Genomic DNA, 21615 nt, shown 5'->3' on the forward strand with positions numbered 1-21615 from the left:
ACCGTCTTGGACTTCTTTCTGCCCAAATTTTGCTAGCTAGTGATGGCCCACTTATCCCCTCCAGAGTAGACTTGCACACTAATGGGTCACAACACTGCTTTGAGATGGGCTCCCAGGTGCTACTGTCTCATCCACAGCACGGCCAGCGTGAGCCCTGGACCAAGGGACAAAAGAATGCCACCAAGATACCCACAAGAAGGTAAATAAGCATATGGGGTGCATGGCTGACTCAGTCAGTTAGGTGTACAACTTTGGATTTCGGCTCAGGTCATGATCTCACGGTTCATGAGGTAGAGCCCCGTGTTGGGCTCTGTACTGGCAGTGTGAAGCCTGCTTGAGATATTCTCTCTCTCTTTCCCCCTCTCTCTGCCCCTCCCCAGCTCACTCTCTCGCTCTCTTTCAAAGTAAATAAATAAATTAAAAAAACAAAACAGAACATATGAAACTTGTCAGGGGTTCTTTGGAAAGAAATCTGGGCTTCGATTAATTCTCAGTTAACTCTATGGAACCAAGTGCAATGGCATACTACCTTCTCTCTCTCTCTCTCTCTCTCTCTCTCTCTCTCTCTCTCTCGTTTACCCTTCTTCTGAACTATCCTTTCAATCAGTTGCTGTCTTAGCTGAATATAAGCTACTTTTAATGTGAGGTTAAAACATGCTACTTACAGAAAGCATGGGTACCAAAGCTGAATATAAATGACCCACTCTAGTGCTGCCCTCAAACAGAGATAAATAAAAAATTAACATTATTTTCATGGTCCAAAAGTAGTCAGAGCAACCTCTTAGTTTCAAATCAATAGTGTATTTAAAAAACACCCACTTCCCACCAAAAGCTCATGAATGCAACAAAAAAGACACAGAAATGACCTGAAATCTACCTTAGAGAAAGGCTTATTTGGGTTCGTAAGTATATAAGGACAGCAGCCCCACTGGCTTTCATCAACCAGTTCAACAAGTGAAAGTGTGTTAACCTCCATTCTGGACCGTACACTGTGGACAGGGAGAAAATTCTACCACACAGCCATCCTCACAGTTTGCAAAGGGGTGGGGGATGTGGAGAATGGGACTTAAGTTTCAAGACAGCCAATGACAGAGCAATGAAATTCTGCAGAGGAAAAGAAACAGGGTCTGTAATCAAATCTGAACATGGCGCTGGGCTGGAAAACCAAATCAAAGCAAAATCTTATCAACAAATCCCCATGGAACCAGACCATGAGAAGGCACGGACACCATCTGGGCACTGTGGGGAACAAAAGGATCACCACCTGCTCCCTCAGCAAGTCGCCTGTACATTCTCAAGGACCATAAAGCTCTCATGTACAAGAGACCAGAAAAATTAGGGGAAAATCAGATAAGATTAAAATAATAGTCGAAGGGACGGCACAAAGCAATGCAAGATAAACTGTCAAATGAAGTGTGGCTCTGCCATTTTGCATCTTGGGGTTTCTTGTGAAAATGACTTCAGGGAATCTTTCTCCAGGTGGCAATTAACATTTTAGCTCAAATTCCTCCAAGGGACAGGGAGGGGGTAGGGAAGTAATCAGTGTGACTCAAAGACTGCCTAGCACGGGAGTAAGCACTCAAGACATATCTGCTGGGTGAAAGAATGTAAAACCCCAAGCCAATGGCTCTGTCCTAGGCCCCTGCTAAGCAGTAGCACACCTCTCCGCTGTAGCTGCCAAGTTTACCTGGTTTACCTGACAATCTGATAGGTGCTTTACCTGACTGTCTCTCCCGCAGGACTGTGAAGTCCTCGAGGGTGACGATTCTACAGCAGCAACAGTCACCAGTGCTAACATGTATTGAACATTTACTGTGTAACTTACATATATTATCTCACTTAATCCTCACAATCCTTTGAGGTACAATCTATACTGTCCCATGTTAGAAATGAGCAAACAGGTTCAGGAAGGTTGGGTGACCTGGCCAAGATCACAAGGCAGTGGCGGAGCCAGGATGCAAACACAGGCCTGTCTGGCTCCAGGGATGTGTTATCCATCCCTGTGTCCCTTGCATGGCGACAGCCTGGTCAGCTCTGACTCTCAGAACACAACACACTGCAGATTTTAGCTTCAAGAGGTTTTCTTAGCTGTAAGAGGTTAGAGGATCACCATTGGATCTGCCAGCCTCAAACTGCCTTACAGTGAGGTTATAAACACACTCTTGAGATCCAGGTCAGCTCTCCATTCGCTAGCTGTGTTAAGACCTCTCTGCAGGGACGCCTGGGTGGCTCAGTCGGTTAAGCACCCAACTTTGGCTCAGATCATCTTGCGGTTCGTGAGTTCGAGTACCACATCAGGCTCTGTGCTGACAGCTTGGAACCTGGAGCCTGCTTCAGATTCTGTCTCTCTGCCCCTCCCCATCTTGTGCTCTGTCGCTCTCTCAAAAATAAATAAACATTAAAAAAAAGACCTCTCTGCACCTTGGAGTCCTTACTTAAAAAGAAGAGGAATAAAACCTCTGTTGTTCAGAATCCTCTCGAAGATCTAGTGAGACAGTGGAAAGCCCCAAGGACAGTGTCTAACATGGTATTCATTCACTCAAATGTTTCACCAACCACCTATGTGACCTTCAGCCCTAACAGGCTTCCATGTAATAGGAGGCAGAGCCAGCAATGATGGCAGCAGCCATGGAAAGTTCTGGGCTTCTGTCAGACAGGCCCAGGTAAGTAACAACAGCCCAGAGTTCAATAACTTGGATTGTGTCACAAGCAGAATGTTTACCCAGAGTCCAGGCTAGAGAATCCACCGTTCTCTGTTCTGTCATTTGTTTTGATTGGTACAAAGTTTTTTCCTTTTTCTTGATGGTTTAACAAATCTGCATCGCAGCTCTGTTTTTCCCATCCCTGAGACTGACGTCTATGATTCTCTATTACTTTCAGCCAACAAGTCTAGCAGAGCCAAATGGAGCAAGCCTACAAAGATCAGGAGAGAGTACTGTCTATCTGTGTTTCCTGCCCCAGCTACGGCACTATCTGCTGAAGTTACATTCTAACATAACTTGCCGAGGCCTGGTCAACGTGCGCAGGCAGAGGAGGACATCACAGCCTGGTCATCCATAAAGAGACACCTCCACACACATTGCCCGGATCTCCACACTGATCTGAACGCTTTCAGGTCAGCCAGAGAGCAGATTCCTGAGCCAAATCCGAAAAAAAACTCAGCCTCTAGAAAGTCAAGGGACAAACAGAAGTGTCTTGAGCAATCCCAAGCAGGCAGGATGATACAGAGAGGTGGCCTTTACCAAAGAAGCTAAAGGAAGGGTCAACCTTGTGTGAACGCAGCCAAAGAGCCTTCGCCAAAGCTGCAGAGGAAACAAAAATAAACCAACAGGATAAAAGGAAGGCTGTTGCATGAGGAAGAACTTTTGCTCTAGTTAAAAAAAAAAAGAGAGAGAGAGAGAAGAAAAGAAAAGAAAAAGAAAGCACACACTGAAATGATCTAAAGCTGCCTATAAATATTTGGGAACATCAAAGGCGGTCCTGTTAAATTAAAAATGCTGTCACACAGATAGGAACTAGCCTCTAGCACTGCCAGCTTCAACATGTGAGCCTGTGATCTGAGGAGTGAGGGCTCAGCTCCTCAAGAAATCTGATTCACTAAAGAAAAAAGTGAGCGAGCAGTTGAGTTTTAATAAGGGCATTAAATACCTTAGGAATGAGCTAATTAGGGTTTAACTCTTTCAAGATTGTCCGGGCTCTTAAGAATGGTGTAAAGTAAAAGCTCCCTCCAGAATCTAGTTAAATCGGCCTCGAAACCTGCAATGTAAAAGAAAAGTATTAAAATAGCACCTTAGGACTTCAAAGCTGGTAAATCCCACCAGGTCCCCTCAGACTGTTGGCAGAGTCCGAGTGCAGAGAAAAGAGGACGCTAACTCAGAACCGTTCTCTGAGGTGAGGTTACAGCACTTGTTTATTTAGAGGCTTTTTTTTTTCTCCTACTTGAACTAGATAAGAGTGAGCTCACTCTCTAATACCAGGTTCATGCTGCCCTATGAGTCTGCCCTTCACCCAAGTCACTGTGAGGGTGCTGAGCAAGAAGCTCTCCATCTACCCACCAGGCTACCTTCCTTGCGTGCCACACGAGAAATTACAGCTGAGCCTCTGCGGACACGCTCAAGGTCACTACGGGAAGTCACCCAACAATTTCCCTGCATGCATTCTGGATCAGAATCCTAAGGAAACCGGAAAGAGTCCCCAGTTAGGAAAGTTCCATCAGGACAGCAGATCCTTTCAGGAGCAAGACTCTTGGGCCTTGACATAGAAAGAAGTGTAACCTCAGAGACAGCAAGGAGAAAAGCTCACCTGCAACAGAAGGAGAAGGGGCATCATCTTTCCATCACCCAGTCTCAGGAATGTGAGAGAAGGGGGTAGACAGAGATGAAACTACCTTCTCCATTCAAGGAGAGGAATGCACAGCCCAGTCTTGGCAGAGGGTGGTGGGGGAAAGTAAAAAAAAAAAAAAAAAAAAAAAAAAAAAAACCCTACAATGCACTCCTATCATTCCCATTTTTAGAAAAAGTCAATGTGTCTAATTTGAGGGTTAAGATTAATAAAGTATTTGCTTTGGCAAAATTGCACACTGGATCAAACCAAGTGCTGAAGTCACTTGTGCTTGCCACAGGCCCCACATAATTAGGCCCCCAGAGCACAGCCTTAGTATATCACAACATTCCACGTGCCCTGGCCGGATCCAGAGGAGCAATCAACCACCCCACTTTCCTTCAGAGCAGTGGTGCCCGTATGCAGGCCATGTGGCCTCAGGAACAACAGACAGGCTCGCCTAGAAACACAGCCTCCTACACACACAACTTGCAGTTCACATGTACGTGTGTGCGCGTGCGCACACGTGCCTGTCCGAAAAAGCAGAGCTCAGAGTCGGGATGATGATCTAGCTGCAGGGTGTAGGGGTGAGCGGACGAAGCAGCAGCACAGCGTACCTCCTGGGAAACAGGTGAAAGAGGGAACCGGGGCCCAGGGAGGAACAAGCAACCTGAGCCTCTTGCACAGTGCTTAAATGCCACTCTGGGGAGCCCCTGGGCCCCCACCTGGGGAGAAGAGATAACGGTCTAAGTGGTCAGACACTGAGTGTGTTAAAAAAACAACAACCCCATTTTACGATTTCTTCTCAATGACTAGCACCTTTGGATTCTTTCCACTTGATAAGCTACCACTCTAGAATAAAAATTTAGAACGACAGCACGTTAGATATAGGTGAGGACCGACATAAAATGATGTAGGCTATTTTCTTCATCAGCAGCCTCACTGTCACTAAACACAAATTGTGTGCTGTGAGTACCTCATTTAACCCTCACAACATCTCCAGGGGAGACTTAGCTCCATTTTACAGATGAAGAAACAGACACCCAGGGAGGCAAAGTCGCGTTTCCACAGCAGGTAATTGGGTTCAAACCCAAAGCAGTCTCTCCCATCAGCAAAGGAAATCCAGGACCACTCCTTCTGCAAAATTTACAACATGCTTTAAGGAACGTGGCAAACTCTGGGTATCTACGGAGCGAAGCTGGAAAGCTGTTGCTCCCAACAGCCATGTCAGTGTTCGATGACACGGAAGTGTCCTCCCACTTGTCTTAAGTGCAGTTGGCTCAAGGTTGTAGCTGTAACACAGAACTAAGGAGAACTTACACCCAAATCAGGTTAGAATCCAAAAGTTAAACTATAAGTTTTTCTAAGGAATACACGTGTATCTTCTCCCATACAATGGTGGTGTCACTTCTGCTCCACAAAAAGCCTACCCATGTAATTGCTGAGGTACCCAAGGTTTGGGGACCCCACTCGAGTCAGCTCATCTCTTGAGAGCTAACACAAAGCAGCAAAGCGGCCAGAGCAGAGATCAAGAATCTGCATACTAGGGCACCTGGGTGGCTCAATCGGTTGAGCGTCTGACTTCGGCTCAAGTCATGATCTCACAGCTCGTGAGTTCGAGCCCCGCATCAGGCTCTGTGCTAACAGCTCAGAGCCTGGAGCCTGCTTCCGATTCTGTGTCTCCTTCTCTCTTCTGCCCTCCCCCTCTCGCGTTTTCTCTCTCTTTCTCTCTCTCTCTCAAAAATAAACAAACATTAAAAAAAATTATTTTTAAAGAATCTGCATACTAAACTCCCTATGTGCCCCTGATACCTTGTTTCCCAGTGTTACACAGAATTCTAACCAACACGGTTCCCTGGTTTTCTAGGAATGGACAAAAATCAGAAACAGCATGTAAGAATTGCTGAGAGAGAGGCGAAGAGGGAATAACACAAAGGTGCCATATCAGCCCACAGGGAGACGGCCTCATGCAATGAACAATTCCAGGGGGTGCCCCAATGTATCTGGGGTCCATATTATGACCAATTTACAGCAAATGAAAGCCACGTATCTTGAGGAAGTAAAGCTGTTCCTAATTCACACAAGACCCTTCAGGCTGGAGTGGGGAAATATCAAAAGACTGAGACACCAGCCCCACCCTGAAGGAGGATCCAATCTAATGGGAGAGTCACAAAGCTGACCCCAAGTCAGCAAAGTCTAAATGTGTGGTCAGCCTCCCCTTCGGAATTATTAAGTTTCTACTGGGGGGCGGGAGTTGTTGCTTTTTTCTATTTTGAGCCTTGAAGGCAAGCCCCCACAACACAAGACTGCCTGAGCTGTTGTGCCTGTGAAAGTCCCAGCCTCCTCCAGTAGCTCAGTTCTCCTTCTGTCCAGAAATGCTAGGACGACTCAGTCGGTTAAGTGTGTGACTTCGGCTTAGGTCATGATCTCACGGTTTGTGGGTTTGAGCCCTCTGCTTACAGCTCGGAGCCTAGAGCCTGCTTTGGATCCTTGGTACCCCACCCCCTCTCTGCCCCTCCCCCTCACTCTCTCTCTCGCTTTCAAAATTAAATAAACATTAAAAAAAAAAAATGCTAGGACAGTGGACGATGCCCACAAGTCCCATCCTGCTCCGCCAGCCTGGGCCCCATCTGGCTTACTAGACCTGATCAGTTCCCTTCCGGACACTTCACCGCACAACACCAGGCACTGCAGAATTAGTCGTGCAAGACCACCACCTGCAAAGGGGCAAACAGCATTCCAGTGTGGGGTGCCAGGGGCACATCCCTCCTCCTCCTCCTGTCCTAACTCAGCCTGCCAAAGCTTAACAGCTAGGCATCTGAAGGTACCACCACTGGGTGATAGCATTCACAACCACGGTCTTTGTTGAGTACAGGAGAGTAAGTAGGGGAGAGGATAGGCCTTCCTGGGATGGGGAGAAGAGGGGAATGAAGATAAAGAGCTGGGGGACGGAGAGTCCCCCAACCATCCTCTGCCTCATTCTTCTTTTCCTCCCCTTTCTCTAATCAGCCGTCACCAGGTTAGAGTTATCAGAGGGCAAGGGATGTTGGCAGGGCGTGAGAGGAGGGGGTTGGTAATATTAGGAAATAGGAGATTCCCTATTTACCTTGCAGCAAGTAGGGAAGACATCTACACATGGAAGATCCGCCATAGAACTTCCACAGTTTCACAAGAGGACCATTAAAACAGCCTTGCAAAAGTAAATTAAGAAAATTAATTAATGTTATCTAAGCATGTAGTTGAGAATTCTAGAGTTTTCCACAACATCTTCCTACAGGGGCACCTATGGGGAATAATTTCACTTAGAACATTCAAAACTCTTCTGCCCCCATCCCACTGCTGTTTTAGAGCCTCCCCCTTCCAAAAACAAGGTTGGCATGGCAACCCCGGCACCAGTCACCGTGGTCCCTAACCACATCCGCCAGGGCTTGGCATGCTGAGGCGTGTGCCAACTCCGTTGTCTGTAGGGCACTCCTGGCCACAGTGCACGGCAAGCTATAATCAAGTCAGAAACCATCGCATTCGTATAGAACTCGGCTCAACATAAATATTCATTAAATGTGAAAACCTATGGTGATGCAATCTTGAGACTGCAAATTTAAACACAAGAGTCAGGAAATGCAAAAATTACCACTGCCACTGCAACTTGAAATCACCCACATGGCACATTTAATGCCACAAGCGAGTTTCTATGTGTCCTAGAGATTTAAACCTAATAACACCAAAATTTCAAAACTACACATTAGGTGCTTGTTTAGTTCCCTGGATGACATTCACTAATAGGCATTGGAACATTTCTGGAGTGGATATGCCAGGAAGGGGCACAGAAACCCTCTACTATAAGTGAAATATAACACATCATGGGTACGCTCTAGAATCTTCCAGACAATCCCAGGGCCCATATAATAGCCACTATTCCACAAAAACAGCAACAATAACCAAAACAACAACAACAACAACTCAACATGCCAACATGTACATAACCAAGCAATAATTCAGTAATTCCCATATGTTTATAGTGGGCCCCATAAAGAGTAGAAAATCAAATGTTTATTAAATTGAAATTTCAATTTCTTCCACACAAAGCCTGCTGGCCTCTTTAGAAACACTACTGTAGTCCTTTAAAACTCTGCTTTCCACCCAGCACTTAAAACACAGGATCAAGGACCATGCCAGACAGTCCAAATGAGGTAACAATATGGTACAAATTTAAGTAGGGACGTAGGGACCCATATACAGTTGCTTCTGATGGGTCATACTGGAGTTACAGTATTGCTGTATACAGTTTTGCTATTCCTCAAAAGTACCAATTTTCTAAGTGCCACCAAAATATTATCCAAACTTAAATAAAACACACTCCCTAAAAGTCTACAGTCAGGCTGGGACGTTCTCTTCTCCAGCATGCTTTGGACAATGTACCCAGGTAGTTGCATGCCAGGCTGGAAAGGAGTTAAGAGAAGGCATCATCCCCTTGCCCACATCTCCTTTTCTAGCTTCCTGGAGAGCAGGGGCAAGGTGAAATTACTGTGAGTCTGGTCCATCCCAACTGTTTGGAATAGCCCTGGGACACACCCATGTCTACAAGCTGCTTGTGAATTGTTTCTACAATCATAGAAAGTTCTCCCTCCAAAAAAGCCAAGTCTTTTTCTGGCCACACTAACATCCCCATCACTATGCTATCCCCAAGTATTATGATCTAGAAAAAGGATTTCAATTCGGTAAATATTAGAGAGTTGTACTGCCAGGCAATAGGGGGGTGAGTAAGGCGCAACCCCCGCCTAGTGGGAGCTGTGATCTTGTGGGGAAAGGAAACCATTAACAAGAGGACAACTACAATGAGGAATTTAAGACCAGCTGCCAAGTGAAGGAAGGAATGCTTGGGTTCAAAGGAATGCACTGGTGGAAGAGGAAACGTGTGATGGGAAGGACTGGACATGTGGCCCCTGAAAGCAGGGAAGGAACCAACCGCAGAGGAGAGGGCACAGAACATGGAGGCACAGAAATGTATTACAGCAGAAGGGTGCTCAGAATGAACGGCGCAGACGAAGGAAAGCCCAGGACCCATTCAGGGAACAAGGGTGGAACACACAGGACCCAGGTCTGCAGCCCAGAGGCGGCAAGCGGACGGGGGCGGACGGGGGCGGACAGGATGGTGCTGGAGGGACTGCCCAGGTCACCCATGTGCTCAGCTGGGTGGTTAACAGTGGGATGGTCCTGAAAGATTTTGATCAAGGTTGGGCCGAGATCAAAGGTTACTATCGAAAGATGAGGATGGTGGGGGGGAGGAAAAATGGACTCCGAGAGCGAGAACGTGAGGCAGGGAGACCTGCGGGCAGCCTCTGGCATGAAGAGGTAAGGTCAGCGAGGAAAGAGGAAATCGAGCACCATCTTGAGTACACCATTTCCCTTTGACCTGGTCACAGGCTACCTTGATTTCGACTTTGAAAAGGCTTTGCAAGTCAAGCTTGCGACATTCTTTACATGCCATTGGCTGTCTGCTTACCAGGGACTCCAGCACCGAGGCACGTTCTGAAAAGATGAGAAATCTCCGGGCACTCTGTGTCATTTCCCCAAATTGCATAAAGGGGCTGAACACACATGTAAAATGGGTTTAAGTAATAGTGTACAACTAGGTACAAAGAAAAACACTCTATGTTGAGTATGGGACAAGCCTCGGCAACCAGGACAACCCGGCCGGCAGCTGGCCTTCTAGGGCAGAATCCGGGAAAGGCACTCCCAAGCTGCACGCTGAGACAGAAACAAGATAATACAGGCGAAAGTGCACTGGGGACCCTAATGCACCAGGCACATGAAAGATTTTCTGGAACTCAACCACCAAAGTGGGAGGCTGTTCTAGAAAGACCAGCACCGGGGAGCCCCAAGACCAGACTTCTAATCACAGCTCCTCTTGTGACCTAAGGCCCAAGGCCCTTGCCCCCAGTCCCCTCACTGTAAAAAGACAGCTGAGCCATAGCATTTTCAGGGTGCCCTCCAGTTGAAACAGTAACTCTAGAGGTCAAAAGAAACCAAGGAGCAAAAAGAGAGGCAGGACACAGATCTTCATGAAGACACAGGCCAAATGACTTCAGCCTTCGAGAAGAACAAGAGAAAATGGAAGCCCCTGTACCAAAGTAAAAAGAACACTGGTCACACAGGGCCAGGTGAGCCCTCCCCAGCAGCGAAACTAGAGCCTCATGGGGTCCACTGAAGCATCATAATGCCACAACAGGACATCAGGCACATTGGGTGGTTGAGGAAGGAAAGAGACGAGACTCACCAAGCACAACTTAAACGCTTTTGGCTTCAGGACTTTCAGAGAAAGGCTGGCCAACTCCAGTGCCTACAGGGGCCAGGCGTGGGTCAAGGTAATTACCACTGAGTGAAGTAAGCCAAAGCAATGCAATGGAGACTGATGAACTTGAGGGCCCATGTCCCATCTGAAGGGCACGGCAGTTATCCCACGGGGCAGGCTAGGCTGTTGCCATGCAAAAAAGTGGACCTGACGTTGCCAGTCTTTTAATTTTTCAAGAAGAGCCAAAGCCCTAGATTTTGATGTAAAATTTCAAGATGTTTAACAGGGATCAAAGAAAATACCAGGAACCAGTTTCAGCCCTTGGTCCTGCTGTTTTGAATGCACCCCTGGTGAACCTGCGCTTGGCTCCACTCGCATGTCTGCCCAACGCCAACTAATGGCAGCGTCACTCTGAATGAAAGGACAGATTCGTAAGGCCTTTCTGAACCTGGCCTGTTCACAAGCAGAGAGCCTGCTCTATGGGAACACTGCGGGGCACAAAACAGTGAATGCAGGAGCAGCACCCTCCTGGGCCACAATCTGTCGCCACAGGATGTGCAGACAGCGCGGTGGTGCCTTCCGTGAGGTGTTCTCTAGGCCTCCCCGCACAGCCATCTGCCTGGACAGCCGCCCCGTCCCCTGCCCAGAACACAAGAGCGGCCCGCTGCTCCTGAATCACGCTCAGATACCTATGAGGGAGGACCCACGAAACCACGCCAGGTACCTTCCCTTTGATACAGACATTAGTCATAACTCAGATCCTCGCGGGAGAGGGGTAAAAAAGCCAGTATTTTACTATCCACTAAGAGAAACGGACAGACTTTCACTTGTAAGAAGTCGCCTTTGGGATTTTTTTTTTCAACGTTTATTTATTTTTGGGACAGAGAGAGACAGAGCATGAACGGGGGAAGGGCAGAGAGAGAGGGAGACACAGAATCGGAAACAGGCTCCAGGCTCTGAGCCATCAGCCCAGAGCCCGACGCGGGGCTCGAACTCACGGACCGCGAGATCGTGACCTGGCTGAAGTCGGACGCTCAACCGACTGCGCCACCCAGGCGCCCCGGGATTTTTTTTTTTATTGTTGTTGTTATGCTACCTGTTATGAGCAGGAATAGGTGGAAACATGTATGCCAACCTGGCAGGGAGTATAAACTAAAACCACCCTTCTGCAGAGCAATCTGACAACACATACCAGGAGCATTCAAAATGTTTACACCACTTGACCCCATCCATGGTCCCAATTCTAGAACTTTATCCTTTGAAAATAATCACGAAATACAGAACGGATGTTCCCCACAGCCATTCCTTAGAATAATGGAAGACAAGAGGATGCTACACAGACACTAAAAATGTTTCAAAGCATTGAGCAACAGGAAAATACTCAAGGTGGACAGAGCGTTATAAGCACCAGGTAATGCTTTCTCCAATTTTCTTTAGAATCCCTCCAAGCTCACATGAAAACAAGAGGAAAAGTTGGACCAGAACACAAAAGGTTAACAGAGGTTATCTTTAGGTAGTGGGATTCATTTTCTCTTTCATACTTTTCTAGATCTTCCAAACATTTTCCGATGTTTATCTGCAATAAACACGTATTATTTTTACAATTAAAAAATAAGTTACAGGGATGTCTGGCTAGCTCAGTTGGTGGAGCACGGGACTCTCGATTTCAAGGCTCTGAGTTCAAGCCCCAAGTTGGGTGCAGAAATTCCTTAAAAATAAAATCTTAAAAAAAAAAAAAAAGTAAGTTACAGGTGATTTTTTTTTTTTTTAAAAAGAAGATTTTGGCCCTAACTAGAAACAATGTAAAATTAATCTACTCTTCTGGGGCTAGTTTAACTGCCCAAGTTTGTATGGGAGAAATCACAGAAATGACATGCTTTATCAGCGGTGCAGAAAAGGTGATGTTTTTCTCTACACTGTATCCACCGTAGAGACTCAATAAATATCTGCTGACAAGTTAGCACACTCAAACTAAATTCAAGTAAAAAATCAAATTTTAATCGAATTCTTACAGCACTGGATAGGCCCTTACACACACCCAATTGAGCATGACCTTTACTATTTTTTTTTTTAATTTTTTTTAACGTTTATTTATTTTTGAGACAGAGAGACAGAGCATGAACGGGGCAGGGTCAGGGAGAGAGGGAGACACAGAATCTGAAACAGGCTCCAGGCTCTGAGCGGTCAGCACAGAGCCCGATGCGGGGCTCAAACTCACGGACCGCGAGATCATGATCTGAGCTGAAGTCGGACGCTTAACCACCCAGGCGCCCCAACTCTTTTATTTTTAACACACAGCAGCTTGGGCACAGAAATCCCCATTCCAACATACATTTTTAACATCAAACTGCTAGGATCCTCAAAGTATGCTTTTCACATCAAGTCTACACATTGAGTTTCTAAACAACCATCTCACAATGCTGGAGAGAGTGGGGGATTAATACCAAGTCTTACAACACATCTTAAGGGCAATAAAAATAAAATGCTCTCCCTTGAACCACAATAGGCCAGCTGACCTCATTCTCTTCACACTATCATGAGTCAACAGAGCTGCTAAAAGTCAGACTTTAAAACATCTCATTCAAGCTACAAATGAAACAAAGAACCTCTACTCTTTACCTCCTCCCTATCCTGTTTGACAGGTATAAAAAGGCACGTCTCCACAAAGGGGTTATCAGCTTCAACCTCAAAGGTGGGTAAAAACGAGTCGGAAAAGGCCAGAAGGCTCAAATCCACATACTCTGTCATTACATACGTGTTTCTTCAGAATGGGTTGCCCAGACCTACACTTTGCAGCCTGGCCTGGGTGTTCCCTCAGTGTCCTACCATACAATACTTGTGCTTTGCGTGCCGTCTGTCCCCAACACTCAGCTGCCTGAGGCCAGGGACGGTGTCCTGTGACCTCACCTCGCCCAGGGCCTGGTGGACAGAAGGCAGCAGTGGATACCTGTCCACAGAAGGAATACAGCACCCACAGAGAGTTGTAACAGCCAGGAGGATGGAATGAGCAGGGAGAATCCACAGCTCTAGGCTCTTAGAATCTTTTATTTCATTTTATTTAAAGAGAAGCTATTTTTTTTTAATGTTTATTTATGTTTGAGAGAGAGAGTGCGAGCAGGGGAGGGACAGAGAGAAACGATCTCTCAGAGGCAGAGCATCTGCCAGCGCAGAGGCCAACGCGGGGCTCGAACTCACGAACTGTGAGATCATGACCTGAGCCGAAGTCAGACACCTAACCCACTGAGCCACCTGAGAGCCCGGCTTTTACAATTTTTTATATCAGACAGTCAGGGAACATGTAGTTTGTGCAATGTAAGAAAGGGGCTGCGTGTGGGGCACAACCTCTTTGGAGAAAGCGATGGAGACTTCGACATGGCTCTAAAAAGTCAGCCACCGGGCACCTGGGTGGCTCAGTCGGTTAAACGTCCGACTTCGGCTCAGGTCATGATCTCGCGGTTCGTGGGTTCAAGCCCCACATCGGGCTCTGCGCCGACAGCTCAGAGCCTGGAGCCTGCTTCGGATTCTGTGTCTCCCTCTCTCTCTCTGCCCCTCCCCTGCTCATGCTCTGTCTGTCTCTGTCTCTCAATAAATGTTAAGGAAAAAAAATTTCTTTAAGTAGCTACAGGAAGGAGTTGTGTCTCACACCAGAAATCCCTTAGATGCCAGAACACCTGTGGCCGTTCCGACTTTCCCAATAGCCAAAAAACAATCAAAGAGCCACTGAGTGACAGTTGTACACTTCAAGTCACTGGTCCCTCTTCCCAAATTTGGCCGATAGGCTCTTCATGGGAAAAACAAGTCGAATGAGACTTCTATGCAAGAAAGAGAGACGGAAGGAGGAGACAGATCTCTGTAAGTGTAGGGAGGGCATCTTCTCCGCTGAAGTTACAGACTCACTTATTGCTCAGTCATCCTGGGTTTATATCTGACTTCAAACTACACCATCAGTTCCCATAATCTCATCCCAAGCAGAAGCAAGTGCCAACTGAAGCAGTCTTGTAAAAACAGAAATGGCTTAGAATCACACAGACCTGGGTTTGAATCTCAGCCCCACTACGGACATGCTCAGTAACTTAGAAAGTGACTTCATTCTCAGAGCTCAGTTTCCTCATCTGAAAACCTGGGACATGCCGTCTTAGCTCGCCCATGAAATGTGGGCACAGCACTGTGTCCAGAGACTGGCACACAGGAAGCACTTGGCCATCAATAGCTACCTTATAAAGCTCTGACAGAGGGAAAGACTGAGTGAGTCAAAATTTACATCAGAGGAGAAAAGCAACATTTAAACCCAATGCACAATTTAATTCCCCAATTATACACCTGACCCTAAAGCATGCTTCTGCATCTGCTCTCTCTGGCATACTCAGCCGAAATGCAGCCAAAAATGACAGAAAGCCTCCAAGCCTGGGAGTCTGGAGACCCGAACAGTTATCAGGTCATCTCTACCTCGCCACATACCCTGGTCAAGGCACTTCACTTCTCTGGATCTCCTTATCTAACACATTAAAGGGCTGAATCTGTTCTTCTGATTATCAAGATTGATTTAAATGTCATTTTTGTCATGAACCATAAATCCACATTCCCCAGACTTGGGAAACACCGACAGGAAGCAAAGTTTTCACATGGCACATATTCAGGTTAATGATGATCCTGAATTCCAAGCCCCGACTGTTATTTCCACAGACACTAGGGCTTGGCTATGAACTATTCTCCATGGGTTTGTCCATCCGTAACAGCTGTCCACATTAGAGCTTTCTCAATACTCAGTGTTTTGTCAAGTAAAGAACGTCTACAGACCCTTATAATGCCACATATCCTGCCCCTTAACATGCATGCACACAGGTTACTCGTATACAGCCTGGAGTAATCATACCAGTGGTCCACCACAACCAGAGAGACGTCCATTCTTGCCATCTAATGCCAAGTAACTTTCTGGAAATAACAACCAAAAAGGAAAGATAATCCCAGAATTTATTAGCCAAGCCAAAGGAAGTTACTCATCAATTAATCCAAGCCCAGTAAGACCCACTGCCTGCCTGATATCGATTCTAAATCCATCATTCAGTCACGAAATATTAAGTGTCTGACAAGTGGCAGACACTGGGGACCCAGAGATGGACCCAGGGATGAGCAAAAATAAACAGACCATGCCCATGGGGTCAAGGTCCACAAGAGAAGGTGTGAGGGGCTGTTCAAGGCATTTCAACATCAAAAGATGCTCCATTTCGTTTTCCAGTAAATGATGAGAAGGAACACATTTACAATCTGCTCTTGCACGTGCTGCATTCAGATCGTCACCTTCTTGCACGTCACCCTCTAGATGCAAAAAATTCTTTGAGTCACCATTTTCTCACTTCACCCAAGGATAATGCGTTTAACTAGTACCAGATGGATGCACAGGAGAGAAGTTATTCGTTACAGACAATGGATGTCTTAGGAACCAAGGGCTCAATTCTGTGGGGAAACCCACTTGGGAAGGATTATCAAGCATCCATACACATCTATCACTATGAGCGACTGTGGACTCCAAAAACAATATGGGGTCTGGTACAAAACAGAGTTTTGGTAAACATTTATTGGATGAATATGCTCCACGGAGACACACAAACCTGGAGACTTCTCTACAACTCTTGCCAGCCTGGGTCCCACATCACTCCAAATTCTTAGTAATGGACTATTTGATGATGAGTATCAGATTAGTGCTTCTCTTTTTCCTCTTGGGGAGGAGGGGCATCACAGAACCCCCCAAGAGGCAAAATTGTGTACCTTCTCAGGAAAACAGAAGTGCACATACACAGGTGCAGGTGCATGTAATTGTGCGTATAATTTCAGGGGTTCACAGGCCCTCTCTAGAAGTCTGTGACCCTCAGGTTAAGAACCCCTATGCTAGATTCTTAGAAATGAGACTCAATTAATGTCCAAATCTAACCAGCCACGTTCGATTTATTTGGCAAAAATACGAGCAAAGGGGCCAGACGGGCCTGGGTTTCCATCCAGGTTTTATCATTTGCCAGCTATGTGAGGTTCGAGAAGTCACATCGCCTTTCTCGGCCTCGGTTTCCTCCTCTGTAAAATGGGTTAAGAGTAGTTGCTAATTCCAGTTAAAGTCAGGATGAGATGAGCAAACGCACGACGTGCTTGGCACGGTGCCCTGTATGCACAAGATGGCGGCCATCACCACTTTCCCTCCAGTCTGCGGAATCTACGCTTGCCTCCCACTACCATCTATCTGCACCTCCGTTCAGGGCTGCATTAACAGCTCCCATGGGATCTTAGGGAACAAGGCAGAAAATGAGAGCCCCTGAGAATTCATGAGGTCACAAAACATAGCCCTAACGTTTTCCCCCAAATCAACTGCTTGGTTTTAACCTATGAAGGCCCTTCTGACAGACAGTCGGCGATCTCTTTCTGTGTAAATCCAGGTCAGCTGCCAGCACACAATTGTTCTATTAGGCCAAGTCAATTTTTAGAGGCAGGCCTGTTCACTTCAAATGGAGATGAAAAGCAAAGTGTTTGATCAAATACCGAACTGCAGAACCACACTGACAGGGAAACAAGGCAGAGGAATTAGTTTCCTAAAATTATTCTCTGTGATACCCTTGGTTAATATTGGATATTTAAGGATGTCACTCAGCCCTTCTGACCTACCACCCAGCTTCCCCCAGCTTCCATAGCTAAAGGCACTGGCTTGGGTCTTAAATGTTCTCAGCTCGCCTCTGCTTTCAAGACCATTCAACACTTAACCCAGGCTCCAGAAAGGCCAATTTTAAAGTTACACAAAACCTATCATTCAGACTCCTTCTACAAATGAATTTCTCAAGCCTTTCTAAATATTTGACTTCAAGGGAAAAAAATGCATTTCCACTTTAAAACAATCTTTCATCTCTAGCGATGCAAATTTTCTTTGTTTGTTTAACCAATCCAGATACCACCAGCCAGTGTTTAATCAGGCCTTTATTTAACGACGCTAACCATGTGAGTTGCACAGCCAAGTCTGAAAGTTTCAGATAATGATCTCATAATAGCAACAAATTGGTTCAAAGATGAAATATGTATCAATATATCTAAGAACCCTTTAAAGTTCCACACTTTAGAATGACAGGACTGTAATTAATTCCTCCAGCATTCAGACTGTATGCCTGACATTCTTACAAGCAAATGGATTTCAATGCTGCATGAATAATATAATTAATAGCATTTCATATCCACATACTGTTTTCACAGCTTTCACAGATGAAGATGTCAAAAAAAAAAAAAAATCTCTCTTCTTAACAGAGCACACTGGTGACCTTGGGAAAGTTATTTAAGCCTAAAACGCACAAGCAGAGAACCAAGAATCCTGTGACTAATCCCAAGGTTTGAATTACTATCTCGCTCTGACACTGACACACACACACACACACACACACACACACACACACACACACACACACACACACATTCTTAACCAAGTCTCCCCCTCCCCTTCCATGCAAATGACCAAACAGGTACTCTAATTAGAAGTATCTGGGGCAAACCAGACTGTGACAAGGTATCTCCTGTCACTGTATACAATAGGGAGGGGGAAAAACAGTAACAAACCAATTTCCTATCTTAGAACACTTAAAGTAAAGAGACTCCCAAACAGATCTTTTTTTCCCCTTAACCATGAACAACAATGCTACCGAACCCCACTGGAAAAAACAAAACGCCATGTTGCAATGCTACTATTAGGTTTTAGTTATAGGAGAATGAACTCTGCTCTGAAGACCATAAAATATTAAATAGCAAATCACGCAGGGTTATTTTAAGACAGTAAATAAAAGGAGGTTTGAAAAGTTCAACAAGGCGCTTAGAAAACATGATTAATCTGAAGCTGAACACCAATGTGTTCCTTCTACATTGTCATTTTTCATACAAAATGTTACATTCCCTCTCAGCAGTCCTGAAACACCAGCTTTCCTTACAAAAACATTTTTCAGGGCTGACAGGGGCCACACCAGTTACTTCAGTCGAGCAGTATTCAAATAACTAATAAAAACATGCCAGCCTCTGTATACACACAGCCCTGAAAGCCATGCTGAGTTCCCTCCATCTGGGCACCCATGAGGTTCAGCGAATAGGCCCCTGCAATAAAGTTATTAAAGATATGGAGAACACCAAGAAATGACTATTCAGACAGCTCAGATAAACTCACCAACACTGTGCAGTTATAAAGGAATTAAGGACACCTATTAGTGATTGCTTAACAGGTCAACTTATTAAATACCATTTAAGTCATTTTTCTTTACTTAGCAATTGTTGACTGATTTTTTTTTTTTTTTTTTTTTTTGGCTAGGCTAATGGACTACAAAAGAGATAAGCACTTCAAAAAGATTCAAAAGGGAATAGATTCCTTCTGCCAAATTCACACATTCTCTCTACTCACAAGGATAAAATAGCTACAAACGGTGTGTTTAAACTGCTAATTTTGTATTAAATGGTGAACCCAAGATTATCTCCAAAGCACAGCACTACCCATAATGGATAGCCAGCCAAACTACGGTGGACAAAGTATAAGTTAAAACACTGCAGATAAAAATCACAAACTTCAGAAGTCTCCTTCAAATAGTGAAGTGCCACATTAAAACATCTTTTCTCTTAGAAGGCTGTAAATCAAACATTTCTAAAGCCATCAAGGCACACTGAAAGCCTCAAAGAGGAGTTACAAGGAGCAAGCTTTAAGATCCAAACTATTCTTGAAGGCTGCAACTGAAATGTGTAGGAATCTTCAACAGACCATCTTCTCTAAAGCTTATAAACTAAAGGCCATAATTGTAACATTAGCAAGGAAAAACGTGCAAAAGCCTTTAACATATGTAGTCACAGGACTCAGACATGTGTTTCCCCTTTTATTTACCCTGCAGAAGTTTAAGATGGGGATAAGAGCTCTGTGAGGCAAGGCTGCTGATTAATCGCTTGGCAGGGATGCCTCCCCCAGCTTTGTAAGGACACACCTCTAAGGAGCCAAGTTGCACAGCTCCCTGCCTACCCACCTAGGGCTCTGAGTATGCACCGCGGGAGGAGAAAGGAAGAAGCTGCTATGCAATCATCCATACGCTTCCCTTCTCTTCATTCATAACTCATCCAAGAGTAAAGCACAGAAGGCCCAAAGCTTAGAAGTCTGCAGACATCCCATCGCCTCCAAAAAGGCTCCAAAACAAGCCAACCATTTCAAATCGCCCGCATCCGAGGCATGCATATTAACCGCCCTAAGTGGGCTGGCAGTCTACTAACAAGTTGATAAAATCATAGCCAAGGAAGTGGGAAGGCATCTACCCAGCTCAGCGACCGCAGAGGCTTCAGCTCGGCCCCACCTCCAAAGTGTAGTCACAGCTTAAAGCTCTCCCCAGCCAGCTTCCTTTGGACACAGACCCCTCTCATTGGGAGCAAGGTGGGGAGGCCCTGTCAGTGAGCGACCCTGTCTCCCCATTTCCAGGCCCTCCGCAGAAGTCCTTGGCCCAGGAGCGGGCAGGCAGTCTCCCTCCCACCCTCTGTAATCTGAGGCACGCAGCGAAGGCTGCCTTCTACGGCCACTCCAGGGCACTCGCGATCCCCACTCTCCGGCCAGCTCCCCCTGCTTTCCTTGCCTGCTGCTGCTAGTCCACAGCCCTGCAGGGAGGTCAGCGCCCAGGTGAGTGAGGCTGGCGGCAGGTTCCAGAAAAGAACCTAATGGTGTACGGCCTCTCAGACAAACCTTGGCTACTCCCAAAAAGAACGTGCAGGGATGGAAAGCAAAGCCTGCAACCTGAAACAAGCCACCCCATCCTTCATCGCTCATCTTCCCAAAGTTGGCATTCAACAGGTAGTTCCAGGACTTCCACCTGAGGCAAATCGAATGCCCAACCCGCCCAAGGGGGGCCGTCCCAACGTGGGTACCAGACCCGGGGTCTCCCTCCCGCTCCCCCCGGACCCGCAGGAGGCCAAGCCCCCACGTGCGTTCGCCCCCCGCTGCTGCGCCCCGGAGGCCGCGTCCCGCCCGCCGGCCGGGGAAGGATGCCGCCGGCCTCCTCGCCGCCCCTCCCGCCCGCCCGCCCGCCAGCCCGCGGCGGGGTCGGCGGGCGCAGCCCCCGGAGCCATCTTGTGGCGGCGCGGGGCCCGGGCGGCGGGCAGCTACCTGCACGATCTCGCCCTCCGCGCTGAGCGTGGCCCCGGCCCGCGAGAAGCGGCCCGTGAGGCCGGTGGTGTAGGTGGTGTAGTCGCCGCTCGGGCTCGACTCGAACAGCACCACCTCCACAAACGCCGTCTCCTTGGCCCGCGCCGCGCCGGGCCCCGCGGCCGCCAGCAGCAGCCCGAGCAGCAGCGGCAGCGGCGGCGGCGGCGGCAGGCGGCGGCCGCGGGGGCCGCGGGGGCGGCGGCGGAGGCGGTGGCGGCGGCGGCCCGGGGCCCCTGGGCGCCCGCCCGAGCGCGGCCTCATGGTCCTGCGGCGGGAGGGCGCGGAGGGCGGGCGCGGCCGAGCATAGTCGCGGGCCGGCGGAGGACCGAGCGCGGGCGGACGCCTCACAGCCCCATCGCGGCGGCGGCGGCGGCTTTGTGGGTCGCAGGCTCGGCTCGGCTCCCCCGGCCGTCGCGCCGCGGCCCTTTCATCTGCTCCACGTGAGGGGTTATCCCCGCCCCGGCAACGTCGTGACCCGCTCTCCCCTCCCTCCCCGCACTCGACAGCCGCGGCCGCCGGGGGGGAGCGGGAAGGCGGGGCAGGCGCGGCGGGGGGCGGCCCGACGGCCGGACACGCCCCCGCGCTCGCCCCGCCCCTCGCCGCCTGCGCCCCACCCCATTGTTCTCGCCCCGCCCACCGCCCACCGTCTTGCTCCGCCCCATCGTCCTCGCTCCGCCCCCTCCCCACTGTCCCTACCCCGCCCCCTCGTTCTCGCTCCGCCCTAACGCTCTAGCTCCACCCCTTCGTCCGCGCTCCGCCCTCGGCGGCAGACATTTCTCCTTACGGTTGCCAGAGTTCGGCGGGAACCCGGACAGCATCCTGCTCCCCG

At 47.7% G+C, this 21615-nt stretch overlaps 1 protein-coding gene across 3 annotated transcripts in view; it reads right to left on the reverse strand.

The window, feature by feature from the left end:
* ZNRF3 (zinc and ring finger 3) overlaps nucleotides 1-21346 on the reverse strand; it is a 156709-nt gene extending 135363 nt beyond the window's left edge. Inside the window, exons 1-2 of one of the 3 annotated variants that reach the window (XM_023241612.2) lie at nucleotides 20748-20875; nucleotides 3649-3756 (exon numbers count right to left, since the gene is read on the reverse strand). Coding sequence is in view for 2 of the 3 variants with exons in the window: in XM_006938551.5 (XP_006938613.2) it covers nucleotides 20748-21047 (300 nt within the window). In the remaining variant the exon portion in view is untranslated. Of the gene's footprint in view, nucleotides 1-3648; nucleotides 3757-20747 lie in introns of all 3 variants that reach the window. The other 2 variants (XM_006938551.5, XM_003994766.6) reach the window with 2 other exon arrangements.
* Nucleotides 21347-21615: the final 269 nt, after the last annotated feature.

Source organism: Felis catus, chromosome D3 (genome assembly GCF_018350175.1).
Source record: "Felis catus isolate Fca126 chromosome D3, F.catus_Fca126_mat1.0, whole genome shotgun sequence".
Lineage (NCBI taxonomy): Eukaryota > Metazoa > Chordata > Mammalia > Carnivora > Felidae > Felis > Felis catus.